Genomic DNA, 20,761 nt, shown 5'->3' on the forward strand with positions numbered 1-20,761 from the left:
AACATTTTTTGAATTTGGGGGCGCTTCTGAGAATCCCCAGTACGTCGAAAACAATCATATGCGATATCAAAAACTCGTCGGAAAAGCGCCGTCACTATTGAGAAGTTGTACCACGCCAAGTACTACAAACAGGTTTCGCATGAGTGCAATTATTAGGTGCCTTTATAGATCAATTTAGAACGACGCCAATAAGAGACCCTCCAAACAATCAGAAAAAGCACATTTTAAGATAGTGTAAAAGAATCATTGTGGTCGAGTAAAACACGTTTGTTTAGATATTTATTACTTTGATTAATCATTTACAAATTCTTAAAAATATAACATTTATAGCACTATCACATCACATTTAACATAATTTTTTGCATTAATGATGATGTAGAGTTACAAGTAGCGAGTTACATGTTGCAGCGTCTATCAGCCAGTATTTTTATTCGATGGAGGCAGCGTGTCTGTAAAATATTTGAAAAACAATCACTTTATTCCATTTGGAAAATCAAAAATTGTTCACCAATATACCTTTCACAATTTTAAGCGTAAAATCTATGTTTTCAGAACTTTATTTTCGTTTTTATTTAAATAAAATGTAACAAGGTGGTTGCGCTTGGCGTTTCACAAAAAATAAAATGGCTTTTGTAAAAGTAGTGATGGCAAAATACATGTATGAAATACATTTTGTACTTTATGATATGCTGCCCCCCATCACAGTAGGATGGTTGTAGTGACATTTACGAGTCTGTGGTAGCGATGAAGATGAAATGGAACTTTGAAATGTTGGCAGGGGATGTACCAATATGTTTTTCTGGCGGAATTATGCGCTTTACAGACTATCAGTTATTCCGGACGACAGTGCTCGTGTCGAACATATCCCATATATTGTGCACAATATAAGTTAAGTCCGAAGGCATAATTGATACTGCTGCATGTTTATGGGATCGATAACACATTTACCGATTATTTAGTCATCGCCGACAAGTCGTTTCGATCCGATACATTGTAAGATTCTTTACAAACACGACATTCCGTCCGGAATAACTTCGATGCGAGTCAAATTCAAAATTAACATCGTTGCAAATACTTTTCAACCTAAATTTGTATGAATGATATCCCCACTTCAAATTGAAAGTCAAAGCCAAAATTCTATGAAATTTGTATAATTTATTCATTTTCACCAAAATAAAATATATAATAATAAACTACACTACTAATACACTACAATACCAATTGATAAGAACAAAAAAAAACAAACAACAAAACTTTAAATATCTTAAACATTATTAGTAAACACTTTGATCATTCGATTTCTTTCTTGTTGGTGTCCTAAAACAGCATTAAAATGTATTAACATGCGGGCAATTTGAAATTATGAACGTACTGGACCGTGTGTTAGAATTGATTTCCAGCAGAAGGAATTCAAAAAATATCTCTAAAGTGTTGATTTAATTTTTCATATTGACGTACCAACTATTATAAACTATTTGAAGCAGTTCCAGTTAATTGTCCCCCATTTTGTCATCGGTCAGCTTTTTAATGTTTTCAAGAACGTAGAATCCATAATTTTAGTTTTCTGCAAAGAAATATACATTTAGTGACTTCCTTAAAGTTTTATTTCATTTATTATTTTCTCTTACCTATTTCTATAAACTATTTGGTTATTTGTCTAAAATTTTCCATTTTTTTATTTCTTGCAATTGACCATGAACTTCGTTGCACAAATAAGTATTGAAAACCACATGGTTTTTTCGTTGCATTTTAGGGTAGTGTTTTGTCAAAGTTTTCTCATATTATCTTCAACACCTTTTCAAAGATTTCGTCAACATTTTGGCAAATTGGAAGTAATTCGCAAACAATTTGAAGATGTATTGAAGATGAGCTATTTCAAGTCAAGTTGAATTTATGTTGAAATTTAAAACTGAAAAGTTTTTGCATTTGAAAAACGCTCATCCTGTGTTTATTGGGTTGGGATGTTCGACACGAGCGCTGTCGTCCGGAATAACTGATAGTCTGTAAAGCGAATTAAGTTCATTGTGTCCGCCTTTATTTCAGACGACAGTGCTCGTGTCGAACATATCCCATATATTGTGCACGTTATAAGATAAGTCCGAAAGCATAATCGATACTGCTGCATGTTTATGGGATCGATAACACATTTACCGATTATTTAGTCATCGCCGACAAGTCGTATCGAACCGACACACTGTAAGATTCTTTACAAACACCGACTTTCCGTTAGGAATAACTGATAGTCAGTAAAGCGCATAACATGCAGCAGTATCGACTATGCCGTCGAACAATTTACGCTACGCTACTGCCTTTAATGCCGGTTAAAGTAACTTGGCAGCACTGAAAGCGTATTATTTTTCAGCAATGTTTATGTTTGTATATAAATAATTGTGAAATTTTCTAAAGTTCTAAAAATATTTTTAAATATAATAATCTAAGCTATAAAAAATACTAATGAAATTCTGGGCTAAATTCTCTTAGTTATTCACATTACTTCCAATAACATTAAGAATGACGGCTCCAAATATTTTCACAACTACTAAGTTGTTGATGTTTTGCTACCTTTTAAAACAACCGATAATTTGCATATGTTTTTCTCTGTGATTCTTGGAACATTAACTTCTGATTTCTTTGTTTCTTTACCGAAATTTTTGAGCTCCTTTAGAATTTTCTATAAGCAAAGGACTTCCTAACAGGAGGGTAATGTTGCCCTCCACAGGATTATTTAAAAGTTATGCTTGCCCCTATTTCGATGCTGGCACTGGTTCTGCCAATTCGTCTTCGGGAGCTGCTGCTACATGTCACCGTTCTTACTGTCATTTTAAGCATGTTCGCAAAGGTATTGAGTTAACTAGAGCAACTATCCTTCTCAGAATTGGACTAATGTTTTCTTGTTTACAGATGATACAGAGAAAACGTTGGCAATTACGACACCAATTGCACCAGCGGCAGCACCAGAATACAGACCAACACCAAAACTTTTGACTTTGTCGGAGCTTCCTTTACCCAAGGTAGTTGTGACAAAGAAAAAAACAAATTTAGAATATCAACCTGAGAAGCCCGCTATTAATGCATCTCCTTCAAAGAAACGTACATCGCGTGATGATGTACCGATTTATGTGCCGGCTCCCACGCTAAATGTAGCTACCAATGTTGACGAGAACAGTACGGATAGTGTTCCTTTGGATTTGGATGACTGTACGGATGAATTAGATGAATTAACGGGTATTATTGAAGAAGGCGAAGCCTCGGACACAGAAGAGAAGGTATTAAGTAGTCCTCAAGAGTCTATTAAGGAAGCAAAGGTCTTCGATTCCGATAAAAAGTCTAATGTCACTTGTGATACTAATGATGCAAAGAAATCTAATAAAGCCGAAAAGTTGGAGAAAGATAAGAGAAGAGATTCCTCATCGTCTCAATCTCACAGTCGTCACAAGTCTCATAAATCGTCTACATCATCTTCTAGAAGTAAAGATGACGAAAAGCGTAAAAACGACGAAAAGCGTAAAGACGATGAAAAATGCAAAGACGATGAAAAACGTAAAGATGATGAAAAGCGCAAGAACGATGAAAAACCAAAGGAGCGTGATCGCCATAAAGAAAAGGAGGAGAAAAAAGAACACAAGTCTTCATCGTCATCACGAGACAAGAAGGAATCCTCGTCTTCGACAGCCCATAAATCATCATCACGCGATAAAGAGAGTAAGGAATCTAAACCTAAATCGTCCTCTTCGGACAAAAAACATCATTCCTCTTCCAAATCAAGTTCGTCTAAGCATAAAACTTCATCATCCTCGAAGAATTCTTCGTCTTCATCGTCATCAGGGAAAAAATCGTCATCGTCTTCAGCTTCGAAGGATAAGAATAATTCAGATCTTAGTAACATAGATGTGGATACCACCAATCTCTTCGCTACCACAGAAGAGGATATCATGAAAGAATGTGAAATGATTTATGATCAATTGGAACAAGAATTTGCATCACTTCATCAGGAAAATGGAAATGCCACAGAAGAACAACACAAGGATATGGCTAAACGTGAAGCAGCAAAACGAAAAGCAATGGAGGATGAAGAGCTTCTGGAAGCACCACATAAGAAACGTGTGGCCTATGAAAATGCTGAGAAGCACAAGAGTCATACTCCAATCGTTCCAGCAAAGCCTGATCATCGCAGAAATGCAATGCAGGTAAGATAAATATTTAAGAAAACGTAGCTGATGGCCTTAGCAGCCAATTCTACTTTTCTTTCTTTTCTTTTTTTATCATACATTTACTGTATGGTTAAGCTCTAAACGATATTAGCAAATACTTTAAATACATACATATATATCTATATATCATTATTATATCTATAATCTAGGCAATATTTAACCGTCAAGAAGTTACCCGCCGAAAGCAAGAAGAGGAAGCAGCTGCGGCTGCTGCCGCCCTAAGAGAGGCTGAAGAAAGAGTTCGTGAAGCAAATGAAGCTTTGCGTAAAGCACAGGAAAAAAGTTTAACACCTTTAATACCAAAAAGTTATTTGACACCACCCACAAAACCAATAGGTTAGTACTAACGCAAGCGTATCTCATCTCTTCGAGAAATAAATAATTATCGTTATTATAAATATTTGTTATTATTACAGCAAGAACCATAGCACCGGTGGCAAATATGCTGGCTATTGCAAGGGCTAAAAAGAAAGTTGAAGAATTGAGGGCAGAAAAAACGCCAGGCTTTACTCCGTCACAAACAAGTAAATGTGGCCAGAGAGTGGCGCATAAAATCACCGCCAAAGCTGCAAGTGTTGAAGCGGAAAAGTTAGCAAAACCTCCTGTATTGGAAGCTAAATCAACCAAAATATCCTACAATATAAGGATGCAGTATTATGATATGATGGTTAAACATTGTTTAGCTATATATCCTAATACAGCCGACGCATGGGAAAGAGTAAGTTGCGCAATTTTAATGAAATTTGAGGAAAATATTTGTGAAACGAAAGTATGAACAAGTCTCGTGTATTTGTTTTAAATCGAATTTACCTTAAAATCTAATTTTCGAGATAATCATTTAACATAGCTAACTTTGGACCATCAATATTTGCTCTTTTTGTAAAAATTGTCGACAAAAATGTTGAGCGCTAAAGTAGAAATGTGAGACTCATGAAGGAAACTTTTTACTCAAGCACGACATGTGTAGTAGGACAACTTTTACAGATTCATGCCCACGTACGATCCACGACAATTTTTGTGATTCACCACACTATAAACATCATGACAATTCTTGTGACACGAAAATTCTACTGATTCTTGACAATTCATCCGACACGAAAATTCTCTAGGTTCATGACAATTCGCGTTATACACGAACATTTCCGGGGATTCTCGACAAAGACAAAGTCGTCACTAAGGAATATTTTACGAGAGGGTGATTGAAATCGATTACCGAGAATTTTATTCATGTAAAGGGTGCTTTTACACGAATAAGTGCTATAGGAAATTTTTTCTAAAAAAATAAATTTCAAAAAAACGCATGAAATCTTTATTTGAATTGATAATATGGTCAATATAATTAAATATTTGAAGATTATTTTATGCAAGTGTTGACCGCGACTGCGCCTTAAAATGTTCCTCCGCCTAGTCCAATTTGACATACTCTTTGCATCGTTTTGAGTGGTATCTTATGAATAAATGCTTTAATGTTGTCGTTTAATGCGTCAATTGAAGCGGGCTTATCTGTATAGACATGGGCTTTGCACGAGGATTCCCGTGGTCCAAGACAAAGTTGTGACTAAGGAATACTTTATGAGAGGGTGATTGAAATCGATTACCGATAAATTATTCATGTAAAGGGTGCTTTTTTAAGTGCTATAGGAAAATTTTTCTTAAAATATAAAATTCAGAAATTTATTTGAATTGATAGTATGGTCAATATAATTAAATATTTAAAGATTTTTTTATGCAAGTATTGACCGCGACTGTGCCTTAAAATATCCCTCCGCCTAGCCCAATTTTGACATACTCTTTGCATCGTTTTGACTGGTATCTTATGAATAAATGCTTTAATGTTGTCGTTTAATGGGTCAATTGAAGCGGGCTTATCTGTATAGACATGGGCTTTAACATGGTCCCACAAAAATAGTCTAAAGGCATTAAATCGCACGATCTAGCCGACCATTGATAGATCACGAACCTGAAATAAAATTCTCTCAGTAACTCTATTGCTCCGTGTGCTGTGTGGCTTGTGGCACCGTCTTATGAAAATCACATATTATGCAAGCTAAGTACTTGTTTTTTCTTCTTCAAAGAAGCATGGTCAAATGATGGTACCAGCCCATAAATCACGCCAAACTGTGACTTTCTGCATGCTTCTGGCAGATCTCACTCCAAAATCGACAATTCTGCTTATGTTAATTACGTACCTTTTGAGCTAAAAATGGGCCTCGTCGCTGAAAACAATTTTTACGAAAAAAATATGGATCTGATCTTAACAGAGCACGCATTTTGATAATAAAATCCAATCATTTGAAAGAGTTGTTCGTTTGTAAGACGATTTATGGTTGCTCAAGTTAATTATTTGAATAAGTTGTGCTCTTTAAAGATAAACTCGAAATCCCTTAGTTCCCTTTGCACTTTTCCATTGAAACACAATTTTATTTATTTATTCAGTCCTTTGATAATTTTACAATATTACACTTACAGACTTGCTAATTTCTAAAATATGATTTATATCTATTTAGTATGGACCAAAATTTAGTATGTGACCATTTCGAAAACATAATGTCCACATTTTCGGCTGTAAAATGTTACAAATTGATTAAATTTATTTTGGTATACTAAATGCTTATTAATCCTACTATTGATTTTCCATTAACAGGCTCAAACAGAAGAGTTGGCTGTTTTTAAGAAATGTAATACTCCAATTATTTACAAAAGTAGCGCTATGTTGGCTATTAATAAATTAAGAAAAGAGGCAACAGGTTTGTATATGGAAAAATGAAGAATTACTTGCTCATTTGATTATTGCAAAAACAAAACTTAAAAAAAAATCAAATAATGGATAATAACATTGGAAATAGCACAAATATTTTAAAATTTTGTTTTTTGCAATTGTCGAAATTTTCAATATTTCTAATTGACATTATAATAAACTTCATATGTTATTTACATAGATTCTGGCAACAAACCTTCACAATCAAATAAAATTATATCACATGAAGTGGTTTTGGCTGGCAAATTGGCAACTAACACATCATGGAGTGTCAAGAAAAAAATGTAAGTCAATGTATAATTATAGCTTCTAACAAAATCGTTTAATAAATTCGCACAAGTCATAGTAAGTAGAGTGGAACCTCTCTAACTTGCACACCTGAAAACCTGACACCTCTCAAAAGTTGGACATTGTCGTGAGACGTTTGCTATATTAACCCTTTCACTACCGAAATAAACCCTATGATAAAAGCTTTAATTTTTCTTCTGTTTTTACTTGTACTAACAGCATGTAGAACAAAAATTGTCATTTTGAGAACCTACCTCAACTACTTCAAGAGCTATATGACCTTATTCTGAAAACTTGATTCTTGAATTATGACCAAATGACCTTACGAAAATAAGAGCTATTTGGCCTATAATATCTTTCAAAGTGTGTGAAAAAATACAAAAAAGAACCCGAAAAAGTATCAGCTATAGTTTTTGTATAAATGTCCATTTACTACAAAGATACAGTAGAAAAATTGCCTCAAATTTTCGTATTGTTCGTTTATTGTTAAAGAAGTTTATAAAAATGTATTTTAGTGCTCACCAATATGGAAAATATTTATAGCTTATTTAGATTAAAGCCTCTACTTTAAAATAACATCGAGAAATAAATCGAAACTAAGTGGGAAAATAGAATTTGGCGTCTTTTTCGAATGTCCATCTAAGTGGACATCGGTAGTGAAAGGGTTAACACATTAAAACAACCACAACTGCACACCTACCAATTGTGGATGTGAAATTAGATGACCGTGGGAGTCCACTTCTGAGAGGTTTCACTATAGTTAGGTTAGGTTAGGTTAAGGAGGATGACACAAATCCGAACTAGCGGATGAAGGCTAGAATACTCCTCAGGCTGCATTCATTCACTGTGCTAAATCGCTCACGTCAAAAATCGATCAATAATAGCTAAAGACAACTTTTCGAAAATATCAAATATTTGATAAATTTACTCTTCCAAATTTTTAAAAATAGAATTTTCCTCAATTAAAAAAAAAAAACACTAAAAGATCGATAAATCGATTTTTTATAAATTACACTAATATTTTTTTTTATGTACTTTTGATGAGATGTGCTTTTCTTGTGTATTTTGATCTGCTGGATTCGAAAAAACAATTTAATTTTTTATGCAACCGTTTTTTCGTTATCCCGTTATTTTTAGTTTTTCGTTTTTTTTTTTTTTACTAAACAAATTATATCTCGAGTTAGAAATGTTCGATTTCAACAGATCAAAATAGATAAGAAAAGCCACCTCTCATCAAATGTACATTTTCAGTGTAAACTCGTGTTACAACTCTTAATTTAGAAGTAGACACATTTTTTTTTTGGATTCAATCACGAAATTAATTGATCCAATTAATTTTTTAATTGAAATGCCTTCAATCACAGAAATGATAGTATCAATTAATAAATTAATTGAAAGTCAATTAAAAAATAATTGAACCAATTAAAAATTAATTGATACCCCGTGTAAAAATTGGGGGATCTGATTTGATATGGTTAGATCTGAGCCAAGATATGGTCAGATCTGAGCAGATCCGAAAAATGGATATCTAATACTATGAAATTGGATCTGATCAGATCTCAAAAATGAGACACATCTAATCAGATCTAATTTGATATAATTGTATATTATTTGATACAATTGTATCTTTCGAGATCTTTCAACACATAAAAGCCCATAATTTGTATATAAAATGAGATCAATTGTTTTATTTAATAATACAGACAAAAAGTATGTGCATAATAAATATGTTTAATTTAAATTGATCCATCAAAGCTATTTAAGAGTATTGACAGTTGAGTTAGAGTGTTGTCCAAGGGTTTTTTCGTTTGTTTCTTCTGCTTTGGACTTAGACACGCAACTAAAGTATTACAGCGTTAAAATAAAAAACAAAAAAATATGGGAATATATTGAACTATGTAAGCAAGTATTAGTATTGTTTTGGATCATTCTTCTTTAAGTTGCAATAAAAATTGCCATATAATTTTATGTTGCTTTTAATACTCACATTTAAAGTGTATTCGGGATTAGGTTAGGTATAGCGATAGGCTGTTATTTTAGGCTCATACATACTATTCAGACCATCATGACATCACAGTGATCAACATCTCACTTATCACTGACTGCTGCTCGATTCAATAATTATCTCAATAACATGGGACCTCCTTGCTATAATCGGCATTTCACGTTGCGCTAAAACCAGGGCTGTGGAGCCGGAGACGGAGTCTTGGAGTCGGAGTCTGAAGATTTTGCTGGAGTCGGAGTCGGAGTCGTAAAAATTTTGCTCGACTCCGACTCCGGCTAAACCAAATTTTTTAAAACACTTCACACTTTTGTAACTAAGCAAGTTGCGTAAAGCAAATTAGTTTCCATTGTGTTATTCATTCGATCAATGTACAGCATGATTGTAAATGAAAATCAACTTCCAATTACGGCTATCTTTTTATGTTTCCTAGAATGTTAGACTAGCAGATGGGCTGGATCGATCCATTTTAATGCCCATGTCAATTTATTTAAAATATTTCGAACAATCGAAATTATTTTTTTTAATTTTATTTTAAGGCCATATACATAGGTGGAATATTGACAGAAAATTTTTTCAAAGTTGTTTTTTATAGAAAATTTTGTCAAAATGTTATTTCTATAAAAAGTTTTGTCAAAATTTTATTTCTATAGCAAATTTTGTCAAACTTTTATTTCTATTAAAAATTTATTCAAAATTTTATTACTATAGAAATATTTTTTTCTACAGAAAATTTAGTCAAAATTTTATTTCTATAGAAAATTGAGTCAAAATGTTGTTTCTATAGAATATTTTGCAAAATTTTATTTCTATTGATAATTTTATTTCTATAAAAATTTAAGTCAAAATTTTATTTCTATAGAAAAGTTTGCCAAAATTTTTGATAATTTTATTTCTATAAAAATTTAAGTCAAAATTTTATTTCTATAGAAAAGTTTGCCAAAATTTTGTAGTAATAGATTTTTTTATTAGAAAATTTGGTCAACATTTTGTAGTAATAGATTTTTTTAATAGAAAATTTGGTGAAAATTATATTTCTAAAAAAAATTCTGTCAAATTTTATTTCCATAGAAAATTTAGTAAATTTTTTTTTCTGTAGAATATTTTGCAGAATTTTATTTACTACACAAAAAAATGTTTAAAATTGTAGTTTTATTGATAATTTTTTTCAAAATTTTATTTCTATAAGAAAAAATGGTTAAATTTTAATTCTATAGCAAATTTTCTTACTGATATACACTGATACTCACTGCTATAAAAAATGTATTCAAAATGTTATTACTATAGAAATATTTTTTTCTATATATAATTTAGTCAAAATTTTATTTCTATAGAAAATTTAGTCAAAATTTTGTTTCTATAGAAAATTTTGCAAAATTTTGTTTGCTACACAATTTTTTTAAATTGTATTTCTATTGATAATTTTTTCAAACTTTTATTTCTATAAAAAAAATTGGCCAAATTTTATTTCTATAAACATTTTATACAAAATTTTATTTCTACATATTTGCTCAAAATTTGATTTCTTTAGAAAATTTTGCCAAAATTTTATTTCTATAGAAAATTTAGTCAAAATTTTGTTTCTGTAGAAAATTTTGCACAATTTTATTTCTATATAAAATTTTGCAATGTTTTTCCAAAATTTTATGCTCACTGATACTCACTGCTAAGTCGAAAACTTGTAGAAATGACTAAAATTTTCAAATTTTTCAATGAATGAATCATAAATGCATTTTTGCGAAATTATCTAAACAATTACAAATATTTCCCAAATATTGCCCGAGATTTTGTAAAAGTCTGATTTGAGATTTTATCAAAATGTCGATCTAAATACAAAGTTGTGCAGAGTATATTATAATCGGCCCGCCCGACTTTAGACCTTCCTTGCATTTTTATTTTTTGTTAAAGTTGTGTTACGTCCCATAACGTTAGATTTAAATTTTAGGTACATAGATTTTGTAGAAGTATATACAATTTTGTCTAAATCGATTCAGATTCAAATTCATGCATATGGGAATATAAACCTTTATATAGCTCGCAACAAATTTATCAATAATTTTGGTCCACAAATACATATACTGTTGGTATCTTCTCATATTATGATGGGTATTTATATCATTTTTTTTATTAAACATTGTCCTAAAATTGAAATATAGAGTTCAATTGGCATCTAATGTGAAATAAAGACCTTTTTATTAAACACATAAATAAATAGGATACTTTATATCGATCTACTTACGGTACCCCCACAATAGAACTACAAATTATTGGTATTAAAATGAGATTTAGTTATATTACCCGGAGTCGACTCCGGAGTCGGAGTCGAGCTGATGAAAAATGCTGGAGTCGGAGTCGAGCAAAATTGGCTCGACTCCACAGCCCTGGCTAAAACAACTTAGAGAATCTTTGAAGCAGAAATGTCACCAACATTACTGCGAGGAGATAATCCACCGCCAAAATAATTTTTGGTGTTGGTCGGAACTGGGATTGAACCCGTGACCTTTTGAATGCAAGGCGGGCATGTTAACCAGTACACCACTGAGGTTTCCTTTTTTTTCCAAATCTAGAAAATAGTAAAACAATATGAAAATGACAACTAAGGAAATAACAAATACAATCTACTTACCTACATAATCTCCGCAATAAAGGAAACGATATAACCTTTATCAAAGGAACACATTTAAAACAATTATATTAAATTTCTTAATTTTCTCAGCTAGTCTGGCGTTAAATTTGTTTAGAAGTGATGCCCCTGACGGCGTTGACATTTGACATAATGGCATTGAGGTTTAGACGTGTATTTCAAAAATCTTTTTAACTTGTTCATGATTTTTTTTATATATTTTGGACCGTATTTAACCCCATATATAGTCAGATATGATGTTATATCTACCATATCTTATTAGATATAGTGCTATATATGGTCCTATCCAAGCATATATTATTAGATATGCCAGATATAATAAGATATTATACTATATATGATGAGATCTGCAATTATATCTAACCAGATCTAGCACCATATATAGCATATCTGTGCATATCTAATTATGTATGAACCAATATCTGAACAGATCCAATTAGACCCAATTTGATATTATTAGATAGGATTGGATCCTCCAATTTTTACACGGGACTAATTATTTTATATAATTTTTGTTATTGATTTTTGTTTCAATTAAAAACAATGTTGAATCAATCAGATTTTTAATTGAATATTTTTTAAAAGTAAATTAAGACTTTAATTGGAAAAAATTTCGTGAAAATTTTTTCTGTGTAATGTTGTAGTTTACGATCCCTTCTAATTATTATAACCCAAACGTCTTTTCTTGTTTTCCATTTCACAGGAAAACCGATACATCTGCAGGTGGAAGTTCAGAACCGTTTGATAAATTGCCCAGCGATAAGGCCTATGATATGATCTATGAATTGCGCTTAACCGAAGAGCAACTAGCGAACAATGGTTATCCACGACCTGGAAGTAAGCCTGGAACGGCTACAATGCAATGCACAAAACCAATGCGTCGACCAAATGATACCGAACGCTATTGCAGTCGATGTGGCAAAGTCTTTAATTTGTCAATGTACGAACAGGAGTGTGTAGATGAGTGTGTTTACCATCCCAAAGGCACTGGCTACAGAAGAGGTAAATATGCAATATTATATTGCTCTAATTGTCCATGACTATTGCTTGTGACATTTTGTGTGTATATGCTTTAAGGTTTTAGCGACAATTATCATCGTTGTTGCCAACAACCGAGTGGAACCCCTGGCTGTTCGTATGCCAATTATCATGTTACTGATTTTGTCGATACGGATAATCTTACTGGTTTCATAACAACCATGGACAAAGATGATCCCGACTATATACCAACAAAAAAGGATATTTATGCCTTAGATTGTGAAATGTGTTATACCACCCATGGCATCGAATTGACAAGAGTGACAGTAGTTGACGTTAATTGTCGGACAGTTTACGATGCTCTCGTTAAACCTGATAATAAAATCATTGACTATAATACAGTGTAAGTTGCACAATACCTATCTAACCAAACACAAGGAGAATGAAATCATGTTCTATCGATTTGCAGGTATTCTGGCATAACCGAGCAAATGTTGGCTAATGAAACCAGAACATTACGTGATGTCCAAGCAATATTAATGTCTATGTTTAATTCTCAAACAATATTAATTGGTCATAGTTTGGAAAGTGATTTAAAGGCATTGAAGTTAATACACAATGTAGTTGTAGACACTTCAGTTTTATTTCCTCACAAAATGGGCCCACCTAAGAAAAGAGCTCTTAAAACTTTATGCATAGAAAATTTGAAACGTATAATACAAGAAAGTGGTATGTATAATTCATATTGGAAAGATTTGTGTGACCTTTATTTTATATTTTTTCTACTTATTTGCAGAAACTGGTCACGACAGTGCTGAAGATGCTGAAGTATGCATACAGTTAGTAAAGTTTTATTTACGCAATAAAATAAGTTGAGAGTTTTTCCCCTTGTCATCTTTTGTTCTCTTAGTATCCGCTGCATGTATATAATATTAAGTACATAATTTATATATGTATTTCTAAGTATGCAAGAGTAAACCGGCGAACAAATACAAGATCAAAATATATGTAGTAGTTTATAAGTTTTGCAAGCACATCACTTGAAAAAAAAAGAAAAACCAGCACATCCCCCATCTAAAGTTCACCGGTTTCTATGTGAATTATTTTTATTTTTCTCCTTTTGGCTATTGGTTTTCATTTTTGGTTTATTTATTATGCATTTAAATTACACATTCAAATTTCATTCTTTAGAATATAGTTTTCTTTTCGACTCGGAATAGCTTTTTGGATATGTATATTTTTATTTTTGGAAAACATTTAATAAATGTTTGAGAAGTGATAAACCTTTAATGAAACAAATTGGAGTTTTAATTTAGTTTAAATTATTACAATCGCTCATCATGGCTTTATAATAAAACGAAAGGAATTAGTTTGCTATTTCAAATCGCGATGGAACTAATCACTCTTAATCCTAAAGTCGCTCTCGCCATCGCTATATGGCGTTTGTCTGTCGCCTCTTATTGGTACCAGGGATGGAAAACGCAGTACTATAGTACCTTTTTCAATACTTTTTCACCTTGGTCAGTACCGTGGTACCCCCGCGAATGATTTAGTACCTTTTGTGTATACAATTTTGAGCCGATATCAGATTTATGGAACAATAGTTTTGACAAAATATTTTAATATTTTGAGAAAGTCTTTAACAAATTTATTTACTAATGGTCTTTTGTAAATTTGTCAAAACAGACAAGTTTATGCTACTTTCTATAAAAAATTTTCACAATTTTTACTTCTATAGAAAGTTTTGTCTACATTTTATTTCTACCGAAAATTTTGTTAAAATTTTATTTCTACAGAAAAGTTTGTCAAAATTTTATTTCTATAGAAAATTTTGTCAAAATTTTATTTCTAAAGAAAATTCTGTCAAAATTTTATTTTTATAGAAAATTTTGTCAAAATTTTATTTCTATAAAAAATTGTGGCAAAATTTAATTTCTATAGAAAATTTTGTCAAAATTTTATTTCTATAGAAAATTTTGCCAAGATTTTATTTCTATAGAAAATTTTGTCAAAATTTTATTTTTTATTTATTTGCTCGATTTTATAATTTGAAGCCATGGGCCGATATAGGTTAAATTACAATAAATAATTTTTCTATTTCTATAGAAAATTTTATCAAAATTTCATTTCTATAGAAAATTTTGTTAAAATTTTATTTCTATAGAAAATTTTGTCAAAATTTTATTTCTATAGAAAATTTTATCAAAATTTTTTTCTATTGAAAATTTTGTTAACATTTTATTTCTACAGAAAATTTTGTCAAAATTTTATTTCTACAGAAAATTTTGTCAAAATTTTATTTCTGTAGAAAATTGTGTCAAAAATTTATTCTATAGAAAATTGTGTCAAAAATTTATTTTTATTTTTATTTATAAATTTGTGACGTACCGTTTTTGGAAGAATTCTACCAACTGTGGCAACCGCGATTACAATACTACTGTAATCTTTGTAAGCGGATATAAAACAAAAAAAATATATATTTAAAATTGTGGAGTTGACAATCAAAATTTAGTCTAAAAGAGCTATTGACAATAATCTTCCAATTTGTTGAAATTTAGTGAAAAGTACTTTTCCGCACAAAAAGATACCTTTTTTGTACTTTCTTAAAAATTGCATTTTCCATCCCTGATTGGTACTCTGTCGATATATTTTGCTATCCCTTGTTATCGACGAAGATCGTTATTACTGGTGACGTTTCATCATCGTCGTCACTATCATCGCTTTTTGTCGCCGTTCGATATGGCAGCGACGAATTTAGTGATCAAGTTGTTTAAATTTGTTGCAAGTATATAAGGCCTTAAGTTCGACCAGGGGGCTAATCACTGCATTCCATATCGAATTCAACATGAAATCGATACACACCCTATTCGATCTGTTCATTTATAGACCTAAAATACCTCTAAGTTTTCGATTTCTGGCAAATCGGATAACAATTGCGGTGTCTAAATGGTCAAGACTTCAAATCTAGGGGTTGGTTTTTATGGGCGCTATATCTAAAGATTGTCCGATATGGTCCATTAATTGTACTGACACCTTGGATGCTAAGGGTATAATAACACTCCCGATTGTAATCATTTTTTGTTGTTGTTGTAACAGTTTTTAATGTAATTTAATCCATTTTTTTGCATTGAAATTCCGTCGGAGCTCAACGCCTTAGATGGTTTCGCGCTGTTGATGACATTGGTAACTTCGGCTGCAGTAAATTGTGAAGTGTCGTCGGCTCGGAGACCACGTATGCGACGAGTGGCTCTCCTTTTCGCTCTATCACTCTCAGGATGCTCGACAAACTGTCGGTTGAAGTATTTGGCGCATCTCTTCGGATCAGTCACGGTCACATCGCCAAAGGTGACTGAAATCCCATCATCCATTGTTCGAGAGGGCTCTCACAATTTACCAGTTCCTGTGCCTAAGTTACATTGCTTCAGGTGCTCTAACCAAGTGTTCCTCTTGTGCTCGTCGACTATCTTACTCAGGTTTTTACTAAGGTCCTCAGGTAAATTACTCATAAAATTATTCGTGGTCCACTGCATTTTTCGTGAGTCACGATATTTCTAATCGTGGGTGTTAATCTTTAAAAGATTTTCGTGCGTGAGTACACATTTTCTTTTCGTGGGTGTGTGTGAGTCCTACCAACAAATTTCGTGCGTGAGTACGATTTTCCGTCGTGACTAAAATATTACTCACGTGCACTCCTCTATTACAAACGGAATGACAAAGTTAGTATACCGCCCATCATATGATGAATAGGACTTTTCCAAATGTCCAAATATTATTTTTATAGAAGATTTTGTCAACATTTTATTTCTATAGAAAATTTTGTTAAAATTTTATTTCTATAGACAAATTTGTCAAAATTTTATTTCTAAAGAAAATTTTGCCAAACTTTATTTCTATTGAAAATTTTGTCAAAATTTTAATTCTATAGAAAATTTTGAGTCAAAATTTTACTTCAATAGAAAACTTTGTCAGTTTTTTTCAATCGAAAATTTCTTCAAAATTTTATTTCTATAGAAAATTTCGTCAAAATTTTATTTCTATAGAAAATTTAGTCGAAATTTCATTTCTATAGAAAATTTTGTCAAAATTTTACTTCAATAGAAAATTTCGTCAAAATTTTTTTCAATAGAAAAGTTCATCAGAATTTTATTTCTATAGAAAATTTCGTCAAATTTAATTTTTATAGCAATTTTTATCAAAATTTTATATCTATAAAAAATTTTGTCAAAATTTTATTTCTATAGAAAATATTCTCAACATTGTATTTCTATAGAACATTTTGTCAACATTTTATTTCTTCAGAAAATTTTGTAAAAAATTTATTTCTATAGGAAATGTTGTCAAAATTTTATTTTATTTAGTTTGCTGAGTAACTACCGGATGTAACAGGTTGGCTGATAAGTCCCCGGTCTAACAAAGAAAAACACATTTTTTTGTCAAAATTCGTTTTTATTATTCAACATAGTTCCCTTCAAGAGCGATACAACGATTATAACGACCTTCCAATTTTTTGAAACCATTTTGGTAGTACTCCTTCGGTTTTGCCAAAGTAGGCCTCAGTTTCGGCGATCACCTCTTCATTGCAGCCAATTTTTTTCCCTGCGAGCATCCTTTTGAGGTCTGAGAACAAGAAAAAGTCGCCAGATCTGGTGAATACGGTGGGTGGGGAAGCAATTCGAAGCCCAATTCATGAATTGTTGCCATCGTTCTCAACACGTTTTTCTTCTTCATATGGGGCCGTTTTGCCGCGATTTCGACCTTCAAACGCTCCAAAAACGCCATATAATAGTCACTGTTGATGGTTTTTCCCTTCTCAAGATAATCGATAAAAATTATTCCATGCGCATCCCAAAAAACAGAGGCCATTACTTTGCCAGCGGACTTTTGAGTCTTTCCACGCTTCGGAGACGGTTCACCAATCGCTGTCCACTCAGGCGACTGTCGATTGGACTCAGGAGTGTAGTGATGGAGCCATGTTTCATCCCTTGTCACATATTGACGGAAAAACTCGGGGTATTACGAGTTAACAGCAGCAAACACCGCTCAGAATCATCAACACGTTGTTGTTTTTGGTCAAATGTGAGCTCGCGCGGCACCCATTTTGCACAGAGCTTCCGCATATCCAAATATTGATGAATGATATGACCAACACGTTCCTTTGATATCTTTAAGGCCTCTGCTATCTCGATCAACTTTATTTTACGGTCATTCAAAACCATTTTGTGGATTTTGTTGATGTTTTCGTCGGTAACCACCTCTTTCGGGCGTCCACTGCGTTCACCGTCCTCCGTGCTCATTTCACCACGCTTGAATTTTGCATACCAATCAATTATTGTTGATTTCCCTGGGGCAGAGTCCGGAAACTCATTATCAAGCCAAGTTTTTGCTTCCACCGTATTTTTTGCCTTCAGAAAGCAGTATTTTATCAAAACACTAAAATCCTTTTTTCAATTTTTTTCACAATAACAAAAGTTGCTTCACAAAAGACGCTCTATCTCACAAACTAATTGACTTACAGACGTCAAATTTTGACACGAATCATTTAAAGGTTGGTACTATATTTAATACTAGCGACGCCATCTATGTGTCAGAAAATTGCGTCGTCTAAACGCTCTCAAAGTCAAGTCGGGAGATCGGCCTATGTGGGGGCACTTGTCATTATTACAAAGGGAATGACAAACTGAGTGTACCCACATTAACATTCTATGGTGGTGGGTATAAAACTGGACATTGCAAAGTGATTAGTAACAAGTGTATACGGCCGTAAGTTCGGTCAGGACGAATTTTATGTACCCTCTACCAGGGCTGTGGAGTCGGAGCCGGAGTCTTGGAGTCGGAGTCTGAAGATTTTGCTGGAGTCGGAGTCGGAGCCGGAGTCGTAGAAATTTTGCTCAACTCCGTCGAAACAAACTTTGAAAAACACTTCCTATCTTTATAACTAAAGAAATATTTCGACAAATTAGATTGCATTTGGGTTTTTAATCGAACAACGGAAAACGAAGTAATGAATTTCAAGCCATTCGAAGTGTATTTATATGAGTGAAATTTCACGGTTATATAAAAAGTAGGTTTTACTAGAATATGGGCTGAATTGATGAGTGAAATTGTCCATTTTTGACATGTAACAAAAATATCGATTTTTTACCGTATATGTACTCTTGATAAAGGTAAGGCAATATAGCAGTAGAAACTAACGTTCCAATTTTTTTGGCAGGCATGTCGAGTTCGAAGATGGGTCATACCGGAAAATTTTGAGATATAGCACCTACATATAAACCCATCTTCCGATTTGTTTTAAGAAGTTTTTCCCAGTCTAAAATTTTCATAAGATTTGTCAGAAATTTTGAATTTAGAGTTATTTGAGATCCATAAATAAATGCGGAAATTTCCCGTCGGCCCAGATTTTGTATATGGAGATAATTACTTGAGAAATCTCCATATACAACCGATGTCCTTGGAAGGTGTAATTTTAAATAAAACTTCTGCCAACGTGCCATCTGAGCCGGTCTTTTGGGAGAATGTTTGTTTCATCAATGCCACTCGAAATTCTTTACATTAAATTAATGGACTCTAATGTCCATAATTGATAGACCATTTATAAATCGATGATTCACCATTTTATTTCTATAGAAGGTTAGGTTAGGTTAGGTGCCAGCCCGATGTATCAGGCCCACTTAAACTATTCAGTCCATTGTGATACCACATTGGTGAACTTCTCTCTTATCACTGAGTGCTGCCCGATTCTATGTTAAGCTCAATGACAAGGAACCTCCGTTTTATAGCCGAGTCCGAACGGCGTTCCACATTGCAGTGAAACCACTGAGAGAAGTTTTGAAACCCTGAAACATGTCACCAGCATTACTGAGGTGGGATAATCCACAGCTGAAAAACTTTTTGGTGTTCGGTCGAAGCAGGAATCGAACCCACGACCTTGTGTATGCAAGGCGGGCATGCTAACCATTGCACCACGGTGGTTCCCTATTTCTATAGAAACAATGTTCGTAACTGTCTAGCTATTCCCGTCATCTGTTGTAGTGGTTATGTTATTTAAAATTCCGCCCGTCCTAATTTTTGGCAGTTTATGTTTGCTTTCTATATCCGACACATTACATTTTTAATATCTAAACTTTCTATCTGATTAACCCGACATTTTGATTTCTGTGTATTTTTCTTTTTTATATAGATTTATTTATTTTTTTTTTATTTATTTTATTTATTTGTATATTTCTACACAGCAAGACAATGTCTTATAATTATAGTGCAGATTTCAATAGTTGAAATTATATCCATCTTAATTAGGATTACAATAATTCATATTATGGGAAATTTTATAAACAAAAAAAAAAAAAAAAATGAGGAAAAACATTCTTTTAAATATTAATAATTTATATAATAAATAATTTTTGAAAAGTAATATGTTTTTAGTATTTATAATAATATCGAAGAAAAATTTAACATTTAAATGCAAAGACGTGATAGTATGTAAATAGAAGTTTATGAAGGACAAGATAGATGTAAATTAGTTCCGATACAATTGTAGTATTAGCTTTTTAAAAATAAAGGGGTTGCTGATGCTTTGTATGTTGCTCGGTAATGTGTTCCAAAGACGTATTGTACTGATAAAGAAATGCCATTCGGAAACAAGACATCGACGCCTAAATGGTATTATTTTTATACCCTCCATCATAGGATGGGGGTATATTAACTTTGTCATTCCGTTTGTAACACATCGAAATATTGCTCTAAGACCCCATAAAGTATATATATTCTGGGTCGTGGTGAAATTCTGAGTCGATCTAAGCATGTCCGTCCGTCCGTCCGTCCGTCTGTTGAAATCACGCTAACTTCCGAACGAAACAAGCTATCGACTTGAAACTTGGCAC

The 20,761-nt window shown here is 32.5% G+C and overlaps 1 protein-coding gene and 1 long non-coding RNA gene across 2 annotated transcripts; one reads left to right on the forward strand and one right to left on the reverse strand.

Moving 5' to 3' along the window:
* Positions 1 to 245: 245 nt before the first annotated feature.
* Positions 246 to 784, reverse strand: LOC142242635 (uncharacterized). Its single transcript, XR_012724158.1, has 2 exons — positions 517 to 784; positions 246 to 449 (listed from the first exon to the last, which is right to left on the reverse strand). It is a non-coding gene; the product is annotated as an uncharacterized LOC142242635 (long non-coding RNA).
* A 1,774-nt stretch (positions 785 to 2,558) lies between these two features.
* Positions 2,559 to 14,180, forward strand: LOC142221938 (uncharacterized). Its single transcript, XM_075291824.1, has 10 exons — positions 2,559 to 2,839; positions 2,902 to 4,187; positions 4,361 to 4,547; positions 4,628 to 4,929; positions 6,856 to 6,958; positions 7,151 to 7,253; positions 12,607 to 12,905; positions 12,981 to 13,284; positions 13,351 to 13,610; positions 13,678 to 14,180. Exons 1-10 carry the CDS (start codon positions 2,704 to 2,706, stop codon positions 13,755 to 13,757), a joined length of 3,060 nt encoding a protein of 1,019 aa, XP_075147939.1. The 5' UTR covers positions 2,559 to 2,703; the 3' UTR covers positions 13,758 to 14,180.
* The last annotated feature ends 6,581 nt before the right edge of the window (positions 14,181 to 20,761 follow it).

The sequence above is a fragment of the Haematobia irritans genome, chromosome 1 (assembly GCF_050003625.1).
Source record: "Haematobia irritans isolate KBUSLIRL chromosome 1, ASM5000362v1, whole genome shotgun sequence".
Taxonomy (NCBI): domain Eukaryota; kingdom Metazoa; phylum Arthropoda; class Insecta; order Diptera; family Muscidae; genus Haematobia; species Haematobia irritans.